Genomic DNA, 13871 nt, shown 5'->3' with positions numbered 1-13871 from the left:
AAAGATATGGTCTCACCGGTTTATGGTCATCAATAGTCAATCTTCTATGCTGATCGGACATCAGACGTTGATAGTCACTTCTGCGTAGCGTATCCCCGTAAGTATCAGTGGAGGTCTCTCGGTTGAGAGCTGGATCGCTTCGATCAGCTCCGGGGGGGGCCTCTCGGTTGAGGGCTGGACCACCTCGATCAGCTCCAGGGGGCCTCTCGGTTGAGAGCCGAATCTCCAGGATGTTACTTACTGCATGTAGCCTTGACAAGGCCAGCTGCTACTTTACTTTCCGTCTATCATCAGCAATGAAGTATTTCGACTATGAAGGTAAATTAATGCTTTCGATTCCGGACCTGCCGGGAAACAAATTCAGATACTATAAACTATTTCATTTTAAATAAGTATTAGCTTATTTTCCCAGCCTAAGGCCAAATGATACAGTAGCAAGACGGAGAACCGTCCAACTAGAGGGCTTCCGTTGAATGAACCAAACAAAGGATGAGCGCAGTGTGAGAGACAAAGAGGGAGGAATTTATACTCCCATTTCATAAAAATTTTAGGACCACATGTCATCGCAAGGCCTTTTCGCCTCAACAAAAATATCTGATTTACATACTTATGCGTCAATAAATAATAAACATTACAAATAAAATATTACATCGGAAATCTGGCAACATGACACAATCCGGAGAGCTGATCAGACTCTCCCGACTATGTAAACAATAACCAAACAAGACAAAAAAAAAATGAAATGTTCCGACGAAGGTCTGCAGCCCCCCGCCAAAAACAAGTGAGTACAACTCTATGTTTTCCATACAACGAGACTTGTAATAACTCCCCCGGGAGGTTCTTTAATAAAAATCCCCAAAGCAAAATGTGCCGAAATGTGCGACGTACGTCGCAGAACAGCCAGTGCTGTTGCAGAACAATCTGGAAGAATTTTAAGAATAGTGTAGAAAAACGCGTATGTGTAATGTATATGCAAATTTTTAACGCAGAACATTTTCAGTCAGCTGAGGGCTCGTTGCAGAACATCGCAAAACATTCTGCTTTGGAGATAAAAATAAAAATATTTTACGAGACAAACCCTTAAGCCTCGCCCAAACTATACAGAATTTGAACCAGACCCCTCCACGAAAATAGCGACATCGTCGTCATAAGGGAAATTAATTTATATGGGACATCAGTAGCCCGACCTCTGGCTCGTTCTCTTTCGACAGCCGAAAGACCCCACCCGCCGACTGCCGAACTAAGTGAACATTGTGGCCCTTACCGGTTTGCCAGCGGGTCCTCGGGGGGTTTCCGGTAACTGAGAGGTCCCTGGGGTCTAAAATAAGATGGAATTTCCCACATAACGACAAGATCACCATTAACGTAGAGGGATCGGATCCCGATACGTTACAACTTCAGCAAAAGCAAATATTCTATTTTCTGACATATTTGCTGCAATAAGTGTAGTCAACCATTCGAGGCTGCTCTGTATTGAAATATAGTAGGCGCCTTCTCATGGTACAACCTGAGTAATGCAAATTCTATCCCAAATCATTGTACTGCTTAGTCATTGTTTGGTGCAGCAAAATTTTGATGGTCTTTGCACCAATAAAAAACAGACTCCAATCCAAAGGTGCATATGCATCCTCAAATGGTCAATTGCACATATCGCAGCAAATCTGTCAGAAAAATATTGTTCAGTGAAACCTGTATGAAAGGGAACATCAATAGACTGAAATAATATCCCATTTTAGACAGATTTCTGTTTTATAAAGGTATAAATAAAAGCACCAATCATTAAACACACTATATTTTGATTCTGTTTAAGACTATTCGTTTTCGTCTATTAGTTTTTGGTGAAGTGGTGTTGTGCACTTTCTGAAAACACCCTCTATTGCTTTTGATATTGCAATTGAACTGCACATTCTATGATCAAAAATTCTTGTTTAGGTGTCTTATATCACCTCTTAAAGTTTGTCCCATGAATTTAGAATCACCCTGTATATGTCGTGTAAAAAGTCAAAAACTTTTTTAAAAGAAACATGTATAATCAGCAACTCCTTCTATTCCCTAATATTTTGTTATTTGTGAATGAAATCAGCACTTGCGGATTATACACAGAAAATTATAGTATATATATGGAAGAATGCACAGAGAACAAAATGCCAAAAACTTGAATTGTGGAAGACAAATGGCAAAGAGCACCAGCAAGAACACAAAACAAGCACAACTCTGATAACATGAATACCTTAGGGTCTCATGTATATGCATCCATGCACAAAGCACTACAAATTCTCAAAAGCACTCTTGCCATGAAAGTTTGCATTTCCTGTTAATGTTCATATTAGTGTTGAGGGAACATTGAGAATAATGAATTTGTAACAACGATGGCCCTTTGCCCTGAGATTCTTTCTTTTAATATAGGCCTATATATAGCTTTTGTTTATGTGAGACTGCATGAATGTTTATTGCTTGATTTGTTAACACTATTTTTGTATCTTTATTGATCTGCTTGTTGGCATTTCCAGATTCGGTAGGAAAATTGAACGAACATGTGTCGATGATGCAGATAGATTGCGAAGTGACAAACACAAAATTGGTCTATGTGAAAGAATCTGCTATTCCTTCTCATCTCAGGCAAAACCGGAACAACACCAGAGCTCAATTCTACAAGAAGTTCATGCGAAATTCTACCAGTGAAGATACCAACAGTTTACAGAAACCAAAGTTCAATATAAGGACATACACGTGAGCCTTTGTTTCTGTATTCCCTTGACAGTAAACTAATGTCACTGTGTGTGTGTGTGTTTTTTTCCCTTTCAGAACTGCACAATTGTTGAGCCATGACACATAGCTAGACTATGCATTATATGTTAACGGGGGAGCAGTGCTCTTTTATTTCTTATATTTATTGCACGAGAAATTTTTAATAACTATTTTGAATTCTTTGCATCAAGGTAATCGTCACTGTGAATGTCTTAACATGAACTTGAATACATTATAGCTATATATTATGACTTGCCAGTAAGTTATCATTTTTTTGCACATTTTTTATGTCATTTACTTTTCTATGAATGGAAGAAAAATATTGAGAGCGTGTTCAGCACATACATAAAATGTGCAAGCAATAACAATGTATTTTAATCAAGTGAATATTAAATCCTATTACATAAAATATTTATATTACACTATGCATAATATTCACATTACACCATGATTAAAATATTCTATAATAAAAATTCTGTCATGAAATTCGTGATTGTTGTTCGTTGTTACAAAAACGAAGCAGAGGCGCATGTATAATTTATGCATTTATTTATTCATATTTGCTTGTGAAAGTCTGTGTGAAAAGATCTATGTAATGAATGATTGGGAAGGCAGTCACGTTATATGGCGAATAACCAATCGGAATAATTATGGTAGAAATATTGAAATTTTTTGTCTTTATTTTTGTTCATATTCGTTTTGCATAAACTATTTTCAGAGCAAAAAATCTCTTCAGTGATTTCTCTTATTTATTCAGTTTATTTTTTCCCATGATTGAAGATACAGTAGAGCCTCAATTAGCCAAGGGTAAAGGGTAAAAAATTGCCTCATGGATCCACAGTTAAAAAAAAAAATCTTTCCTACAAAGAATGGAAAAATAAAAGTCGGAGTGGATCAGGTAAATTTATCTAAAAAAAATCAAATTTTGAAAATCGTCAATTTGATTGGTTTTTTAACCATCACATGTCATGTTGCACCAGTGAAAGTTGTACATGCCTCAGTAAATCAAGGCCTCTGCTTGACATTAAACTTTTCTGCAATCCAGAATAAGCAAAATAATTTTTTATATGTGCATAAAGTCAAACATGTTTGCATTTAAAGGACAGCGAGCTCTTTTACAGTCAAGCATCAGACATTGCAAACATACACCACCAGAACACAAAACATGCATAATTCTTACAACATAAATACATTAGGGCCATACCTATACACACACACAACACATTCTGGCATGTTTGGAATTTCTCTGAGGATTTTTTTTTTCAAGGTGAATTGTACAGTTAACTTATAGTAGTTAAGCACCGCTGTGTTGGTTGAGTGGTCATAGGGACAGACTCGCATCGGGAGGATCCGGGTTCGATTCCCACCGTCATCACAGTGGTGGTTGGCTGAAGTTGGTTTCCTGTGGTTCCCAACTTTGAGGCACAAATGCGAGCCAATCTCACATTAAAAAAAAGTCTCGCCACAGAGAGCAACAGGCCTACAACGATAAATCATTCAATCATTACACTTCCATAGCTGCTAAGTCTCTTGAATTTTCCGGACATCTTGTGAATTTTAGCTTCATCTCTGGACCTCCCTCAAAAGTTCTTGAACCTCTTGAGTTTTTACAAAAATCACAAGAAATCCCTAATTGTCCCTGAAAATTCCCTACTTCATTCAAAAAAATCCCTATTTCTGAAAACAAACCCTAAGGAATTTCTTGTGGGACAAAACGTTTTTTGCCTTTGTTCTTTTTCCCCTTTTGAAATGACGTCACACATCGTAAATGGGGGAAGAGTGGGAAATTCCTCTTTAACGCCCAGATAGAAAACCTGGGAGGGTCGTGAAAATACCAAGTTTTTTGTGTTCGAAGTGGACTCGTCCAAATTTCGGCCACTTTCCCCTCTCCCCCACCCTTTCTCCATGAGTTTCTATTCATGCCACCCTTTGCATTGACGTTCACCCCTTCATTTCAATGGATTTTCGGGAGATAATTTATCTACTGAAAACACCCATTTCCTCACAGTATTATCTCTTTGTAAAATGCATTGCGTACCCTTAGTTCATTCTCAAGGAACATTCTAGTACATCAGCTTTTAAAATCCCATTGATAGGGCGTTGCAGTTGTCTTTCCCATTCCCGCCTCTGACAAGAGCTTTCATCTTCTTCCCCGTTGGTGACAAAAGCCCACCGAAACATACCCGTACCCCCTAGCTGGGCCGACTTGAGGCGGTTATGGGCATTAACCTACTCGGCCGACTTTGGGCGATCTGGGCATTATAGAGTTGGGAAGTTCTACAAACCCTCTGATGGTAACAAGAAAAGTTGTTTGTCTTATCGTGCAGGGAAATAACTTAGCAGCCAATAGTCTTGGATAATAATTGAAAATTATAGTGATGCTCATGTGACTTCCATCTTCCAAACTTCAAAACTTTCTCTTTTGTTGAAGTTACGTACGTGTGATAACAAAACATGAATACTAATAAGCAAAAAAATAATAAATTTTAAAGATACTTATTTTGTTGAATTTCCTTTCATCAAATGTTCCAGGAAAGGGCAGACTTTTTCTTTTTGTAAAGAAATATGTAATGTTTATATGACCAATGTTTATGCCTGTAACACACAAGTTGTGTTACAGGCATAAACATCGGTCATGGTGGGAAGACTGACATCATCACCCACGTAAAATCAAAAAAACATTCAAGCGTCACAAATGCATGTCTGGTTTATTAGTATTAGTAGTTAAGCAAATTTTCTTCTAATGTATTATATTTAAATTGAAAAATTTTTTTTAGTGGTATCCATGTTGTTAATTGACAATATACCTATGGTTACACTACACTACAGTTCTTTAAGATGGTGAAATTATTTTGATGTTTTCACACCCCTTTTAATACCTGTTTGGGGCAACCATTGGACTTGTTCCTTCATTAGCCTCTTACTTTATTTCTTTTACATCTCTACGGAGATATTTACTCATAACTAAAATGGGTTCTGTCGCTTTTATTTCAGATAAATAGAGGCTCTACTGCATGTATGTCACTTCTTTCATATATATTTTCTTTTTGAATTTTGATTGAGGCATCTGTGTTTTCATAAACATTCCGAAATGGCCCTAGGGCCGAGACGGGTAAATAGTCACAACCATATCACCATGAGAAGTGTACCATATGCAGAGTAATATCATATTTTTCTTGTTCACATTGCATCTATGTCTAAAGAGCACATTTCAGTCACAATAATGCTGAAAAGAAACGTAAGTTGTGAGACTCCACATAGTTCATAAGCTTCAATGGCAAAGAGGGTGGTAGTTATATATATAAATATGTCTTGTCTTTGAAATGTTTGTAATCGTCTTAGATTCAGAAAAACATAATATATTTTTTTCACACTGCCAGTGATGTATATAGCTTTTTATATTATTGGAAATCTTAGCGATAAACCTAGTTGTGTCTGGATATATCACCGAAATGCAATGGATCCAGCTTAAGACAGTTTCCTGTTTAAGAATGCTTATTTCCAAAGTTATGCTTTTATTTCTCGCAAAGAATCATTTCCCGATCAAAAAGTTTTTATTGTATGGTCCCTTAAGATAATGTCTTAGACAGGATCTGTTGTATAAGTGCAGATTTTGTGTATCTTTTGCTTGTCAAATCCTGTGAGTGATTTCTCAAACTAACCTCAGATATTTTCTGTGCAAAAATCTGTGCTGTGCATTCAAAGTAGATTGTCACTAGATAGAAATCACTTTTCTTGTATCACTATGGATTTTCACATCCTATACTGTGAACGCCCTGATTGGCATCATTCAAATAATGCCACATTAGCTTTTAATGGCATGAAATAAACTTTCATACAAATTATACCAGCTATCACAAGTGACATGAAATCATCCTAGTGCTCAGTAAGATTAGGACATGCCTTTATTTGCTACATTAATGTTTTAAATTTGAAAAGTGGAAAAAAATTCTAAGCTGTATTGTATTGTTTCACTTTATGTGCCGAGTGATTTCTTTGTTACATTCCGATCTACATTTCAGTTTTGTTTAAATAACTAAGGTGCTCACATATTTTTCTGGAATCAAAATATTTTAGCTTTAAGGGGAAGGTTTTCACCCAGCAAGCACATGGCATTTAGTTTATTTATGTAGTTATATTATATTTTACACGCACTGTTTACAAAGTTATTTGACTTTTTTTACTCTTCTCAGTGTAACAATTTTTTGCATTTGAATCAAAGTATGATCATTCCACTATATTCCTATTCAAGTTGGAAGATTGTGATTAGAGATGCTGAAAAATTTATGTTGAAGGAAATATAACATATTGGATAGCTCTTTTAGAACAAATTATTATTTGTTTTTTTTTTTTTTGAAAGGAATGGTTGAATTCTTGTAACTAAAAGTAATACTGTAACTACAAATGAATACTGTAATTAAAAGTTCTTGTTTTACCTATTGATGCAAGTCCCCAAACTAAGTTATCGCTATTTATTTATAAATTAATATCTGACTATTTGCGTGCAGAAAATTCATTGCCAATAATTCATCGTCACACAATTCACAGCTAGGAAAATTCACTGACAAACAATTAATCGCTAAAGTGACATAATGAGTGTATGAGCAAGTGAGTGATTGATCAAGCAAGTTAGGGAGTCAGTGAATGAGCACATGAGTGAGGGAGTCCCTCTTATGGTCACTCACTCAATCGCTCATTTTCTTGGTAATTCACTCACCCACTTATTTGGCCATTTATAAGTCACTGACTCACATAATTGCTTACTCACATGGTCATTCATTTGGTTTCATGCTTGCTCAATCACTGGTGACCCACTGTTGGTAAATTATCCGATCGTTGAATTTCATGGCAGTGAATTGTCGGTGAAGTTTCCGTAAATCCAGATTGTTATGTAAAATATTATGGCCATTTTTACAAGGCTTGTAGATAGGCATTGCTTTTGTGATAGAGGAAAATTAAGGTATTTATTTATACCTTTTTCAAATGCTGGAATAATCTCTTTTGTCTCTATGAACAATGAGTAAAAATGATGAATGTTTGCAATTTGTTGAATGGTTTATTATTTTTATCACTGGAAAATATTTTATGGACAACCTTCTTGTAGATAAAAACATGTGCATAATGTGAATGATATCATTTAAGTTTCTTCACACAGTTTGCTTGGCATATTTGAAATTGACATTGCTTGTTTTTGGAAAAGTTATGATCAAGTAGTACAACAGTTCAATTCAAAGTGTTAATATTAATTTCCTTGAAGGTGCTGTTCTGTTATCAAATGTCTGTCTCAGAAGTATACCTATAAAATGAGATGGCCTACATCTCAAGATAAATATTTTTTACTGTGGAACCTAGGGCAGTAAATTTGTTTTTCTTATCAGTATATTTAACATGCAATTTTAGCCACCAGTGCCGAAAAATAGAGAGAGAGAAAATAAGTCACCAAGTAATGTTAGAGTTGATTTTAAGAAGAGGTATATTTTTTCCTCCCAAACGCATATACATTATATTGCGAAAGCCATGAAAAATCTCATTCCCCCTTATTAGATAATTAAATGAATATGCCTGGCTTTTACTTTTATTTTTTTTCAATTTTTCCACATGTGCATAAACCGAATGTGACCGCATTGCCACAGTCTTCTTTATAGATGATTCCAGAGGCATTGCTGGTATCTCAGTAATATACTAACAAAAAATGGGTCCCTGCAAGTATCAATAATAATAATCTCGTAAAACTGTTACCCTATTCCCCAGGGCTGTAATTAGGTTTTGTGAGAGGCAACAAACATGATTTTTCTGCCCCTCCCCCACAACAAAACTTGTTGATTTTATAACAGTGGATTTTCTTTCCTACCTAAAACTTCCCATCACTTAAATTTTGCTGCCAGGGGCAGTTGCCATCTTTGAACCCCCCCCCCTCCTTCCCCATAGTTCCGTCTTTGCCATTCTCATAAGAGGGGGTTCTTATCTTAGGTTCCTATCTTAGGTTCCATTACAAAAATTGTTTGGTTTGATGTACAATTTTTGTTTGGTTGCAATGATAGTATCTTCCCAAAAACAATGTTTTGCATTATTCTGCAATGAGCCCTCAGCTGACTGAAAATGTCATGTGGTATAAATTCCTTTATAGTGTTTTTTGCAGAAGAGTTCTTTTCTTAAAATTCTTTCAGAGATTATTCTGCATCAACACTGTTCTGCAACATATGTTACAATATTCTGCTTTGTGGGGGGGGGGGGATAGTACTATCATTACTTTCATTTTGTGTTAGAGGTCTAGGATACCTTGCACACTCAAACCCTGGTATTCTAATGCTGGCTCATAGCCATCCCAAGATACATTATGAAAGCGAAGTTTTCAATCCCATGTCAGACTTCCTAGACATGTGATGCTATTAGCTATAGAAAATATAAATGCAGCTATAGAGAACGTAAAAAAAGTGTGAATATTCGTTTTTATAAAGCATGTTACATGGTATTTTTTAAACCCTGGTTTCACTACATTTCTCTGAGACTCACCATGATTTAGCAAAAAAATATTATGATTATGTTTTATGATATTAAAATCATGGGGGAATGAAATGATCTTAGATGCTAGTTCTAGTATGTGCTTTGATTAGATTTCTAGAATAGTTATTGCTGAAATTATTATGTATGAGGAACTGCTAACTTGTATCGAATCAATTCTAACTTGAATCCTCAGAGAAAAGCTATGCATTAATTGTAGTGATTGTATTGTGAGCGCAACCCTTAAAATTACAAAATATTTTTGAATACTTGGAGTTCTCACAGAATCATTGTGTGTATGCAAGGGCTATATATATAAATAATATATAAATATAATACTCAGTGTATATATATATAGTAATTACAATTATTATTTCTAAAATTTCCCGCAATGCACAACTAAGTTGATAAATGCTGTTACGCACGATTCTCAAGTGCAAAAAATAGCAAACGTTTTGTATGAAGGTTTTTACTCCATATCTCCTCTATGTACACTGAAACCTCTACATTGTCACTTCCGAACAACAGTTACCTCTGAACAAGGCCACATTTTATTGGAGCAGAACACATCCCATTGCATTAACATTAACCCAATCAACTCGTATTATGTGACGTTCACTTGCTCTCTCTGTTAGCTATCTTGGAAGTTGCATGAAGATGTACAACTTTGTACACAGCATGTGAAGTTTTTTTGTTACTGGAACATCACATCATACGAGTTCATTGGGTAAAATCTGAGTGCAGTATTTACACATAGGGTATTCAGATCAGAATTGATTATGCTAAGGATAAGCTCTGAACAAAAATTCTTGAATGATAGCCAGCCACTTTTGGCCATTAAAATAAAAGAGAATTTACGCACATCATAAGAAAAATAGTCTTCTATATTTACTCCGAAAGAGTAGTCTTTTCTTGAACCCTACCAACAGAAAACTATGTAAGAGTTCTTCTCCTCACATCCCAGGGTTTGCTCAAGATAAAATTTTCACCTGTGTAAAGCAATGCTTTGGCACTCCTCCAATGTATAAGCAGTATCTGTAAAAGTTACCACGAAAACTCACAGCTGGATGAAATGCATTAAAAATTACAGTTTTATCTGCAGATAATTCCATCTAACACCCTCGTAGTTTGAAATTTCACACACGAAATATTTTTTTTTCTAAAATTATTTTTTTCTATTTATCACTGATTTGGCATTTCTCCTTTATACTGGTGCCTCATGAGGCTGCATGAGTTGAACAGCACCCCCTGCTGCACCAGTGGTTTCCAAAACACAATCCATAGTACCAAGGTTTTACAAGTAGTTACTAACCAGAGAATGTGCAAGACCCCTCCCCCATATGAATATTGCGCAATGCAAAATTAAATGTAAAATAAATCTCATGCTGCAAAACAGCTTCATACAGTTTGTTGTAAAATCAATCCATACTATATGAAATTTAAAAAAATTGATATTTCGTCTCAGAAATACAGAACCTCTAACAACAGCAACTTGAATGAAGGCCACATTTTTTTAGTTCCATTAGGTCCATTGAGAGGTTTCACTGTGCTGTTTCATATTGCATGTAACAATTTATTTATAATTGATCGTTCAGCTAATGTTGAATGTGCTTTTGTTTGCTCCTGAGATTGTTCTGTTTTCTAATTGTTCTTATGTACAGATTTTATCATAATTCACAGCTGCAATACATTGAAAATGCTGCAATATTCAACTGCCTAGTTTATTTTAATCCCCCCCCCCCCTTCTAGTCATGCATGCAATATGTGCTTTTTTTTCCGAAACAAGAATCGAAGACACTGTGAGAAATATGTAACTGGAATCAAAATGTATTTATGTAAATAACTATAATAAAAGAAATATGTAAATTTGCATCTTGTGTGATATGTTTTAGGAAAAAAAGATGACATTTGCTTTAAATGATTTATATTCTAAACAATGTCAAGTATAATAATGGTGCTATATATAGAACAAAATACAAAAGTCAGTGTAATGGTGACGGATACACGCAGTACAATTATGTAGATTTTGGTGTTTCCTGAGCAATAAAATCCAGTGTTTTAATTTTGATGCATGTAGTTTCTTATCTGTTATTATTATCATAATCGAAAGTGGTTCAGTTATTGATGCGCCAGAAAAATTGGCGTATCAGTCTAATATTTTGTAGCTCCCTGGGAGTAAAGGGAGCCTTTACTCTTGTAGTTAAGATTAACCTATTTAATGATCCCTATGCTTGGCAACCACTTGAACTTTTTATGTTGTTATATAACATGAAAATTCAATCATTTACCATCTTCACTTCAGAATATGAAAGACATATACAGAATGCAGCACCAGCGAGAACGCAAACAAGCTCTCAAGGCTGATGACATAGATACATTAGGGCTATGCATATACACACACATGTTCCTACATGTAACTGATTTGTTAGAAATTCTGCAGGGGAATGCATACTAGATGCAAATGTGTACGATAACGTGTTTGTGCCTACTGTTTGTGTAAAATAAAAATCAACTATTGCTATCATGTTCTGTTTGGTTTATGAGTGCATGTGCAAATTACACACATATTTCAATGAAAGAGGAAATGAAACTTTTTTTTTTTGTCAAACTTGAATCGAAACTCCTTTCCCATATTGAAAATGCTATTCAATAATTTGAAAGTCATCTTGATCATTATTTCCTATATTGAATGATTTTCCACAGCAGACCCATAAGACAAAAATACACATTACCATATTTTAACATATATAAATACAAATAAAACGCCACAACAGGCAAAATGCCCAAGAAGGTGGCTGATAAAAAGATGCCCATAAAAATATGGATGTCATATATTTCAAAAACACAGCAACCCAATTAAAAATGCAATTAACATAAATTATAAACAATATATACACATGATAAAATAATATACAATGCCCATAAAGAATACTTTGGTCTGGATACTGGTGTCCCCTTGTAAAAGTAGTCGATTGGCGGTGTACTAAAAGTTCATGGTCCATCCTATCCATCCCATTGAAAATTTTGAACACTTCGATCATATCTCCTCGACACCTGCGTTCATCCAATGTAAACATACTCAAAAAATGAAGTCTCTCTTCATAACTCAAGCCCTGTGTGCCAATAAGGCTACGTGTAGCTCTTCTCTGCACCCCTTCAACCACGTCTATGTCCCTCTGTAGGTATGGTCTCCAAAACCTTACGGCATACTCCAGTCCAGGACGAACTAAGCCTCGAAAAAGCGGAAGAATGACTTTAGGAAAACGCGAAGAGACCTTTTTGAAAATGAGACCAAGCATTCTATTCGTTTTTTTGACCACCGCTGAACAATGTTTAGAAAACCTAAGTCGCTCGTCAATGAGAATTCCCAAATCGTTGACTCTAGTTGCATCCGGGATAGTGACACCATTCAACTCGTAAGAGAACCGTGGGTTTTTCGAACCAAAATGAGCGACCATGCACTTATCAACGCTAAACGTCATGCTCCATTCATTTGCCCATGCTGCAATCCTGTTTAAGTTGATCTGGAGCAACTCCAAATCTCGTGTAAACGCTTCAAGAGTTTGCCATGTTGGACCCGATCGAATGAAAATATATAAGGAACCCCCCCTTTTTGCTTAAAATTGGGTCCCCAAAGTAAGAGGAGATTTCTTATACATGGATAGTATTATAGATATATCTTTCCCACCTTTTTTCCTAAATTTTTAAGTCCAAAAAATCGGGATTCCTTATACACGTTAAAATACGGTAATTACATATTCACTTAATCTGTCAGTTCTCACTTTCAATTAAATATTCAATATATTTTAAACTCAAACTTTACTAATAGGAGTCTGTTAGTAAGACTTTGATAGGCGCCAGAACCTGGAGGAGGAGGCTATGTGAGGCCACCCCCCTTCAATAAACTTTATGGGAGGTTATCGAAATGTCCTGTTATTTTTTTACGAAGCTTTTGGGTGCTTCGACCTTCTCCTCCTTAACATGACTCGTACCAGAACATTCTTGTATTTTTCGTTTTAAGAATAAGAAATTTCTCCCTTCCCGCCGTTTTTTTTTATAAAATTGCCCCGTTTTTCCTAATTTTTTCAAAGAAGGTTACATTAATTCTTATTGTAATTCTTCATCAGGGATGAAGAAGATATGCACAATTTATATAAATTATGCTATAATGAATATGACGGTGAATAAGCATCACATATTTGCTATGTTTCAATCCTTCCAACTCGAAACATTTGAAATCACTGCAAATATGCTGTATTACTGTAGCATTTCTAATCGAGGAATCATTGAAATCAATATCAACGGATTATAAGACGTTGCATAAATGAAAAATTTTTATATCAAAAATTCATTATGACTTATGAAACGAATAAATGAGAGAGAACAATCTTGAATGATCGGTATCTAAAAAAAGTACATTACTAAATGGGTATCTAAATGAGAAATAAGGAATTTTTTGACGGCTAGGAACTTGCAAAAAGAAAGGAAAAATTCTTAGAGAAGTCAGTACAATGCACCAATATATTTTTTTCTTCCCGTCCTCTACATAAGTGGTTCTCAACCGGGGGGCCCTAGGATATTCCTCGGGGGCCACGGATGAAAATCTTGCAAAAGGGGAGCCA

General features: G+C 35.5%; 1 protein-coding gene across 1 annotated transcript in view; it reads left to right on the top strand.

Annotated features, from left to right (window-relative positions):
- LOC149083525 (cyclic AMP-dependent transcription factor ATF-6 alpha-like) overlaps positions 1-11639 on the top strand; it is a 35806-nt gene extending 24167 nt beyond the window's left edge. The window contains exons 13-14 of the mRNA XM_089234038.1: positions 2511-2730; positions 11552-11639. Of these exons, the coding sequence (XP_089090164.1) occupies positions 2511-2730; positions 11552-11558 (227 nt within the window). The 3' untranslated portion in view covers positions 11559-11639. The remainder of the gene's footprint in view (positions 1-2510; positions 2731-11551) is intronic.
- Positions 11640-13871: the final 2232 nt, after the last annotated feature.

The sequence above is a fragment of the Pholcus phalangioides genome, unplaced genomic scaffold, assembly GCF_987345545.1.
Source record: "Pholcus phalangioides strain wild (caught in Gottingen) unplaced genomic scaffold, Ppha-v1.0 ptg000008l_1, whole genome shotgun sequence".
Classification (NCBI taxonomy): Eukaryota; Metazoa; Arthropoda; class Arachnida; order Araneae; family Pholcidae; genus Pholcus; species Pholcus phalangioides.
Note: the sequence above shows the minus strand (reverse complement) of the source record. Positions and strands in the feature narration are given on the sequence as shown.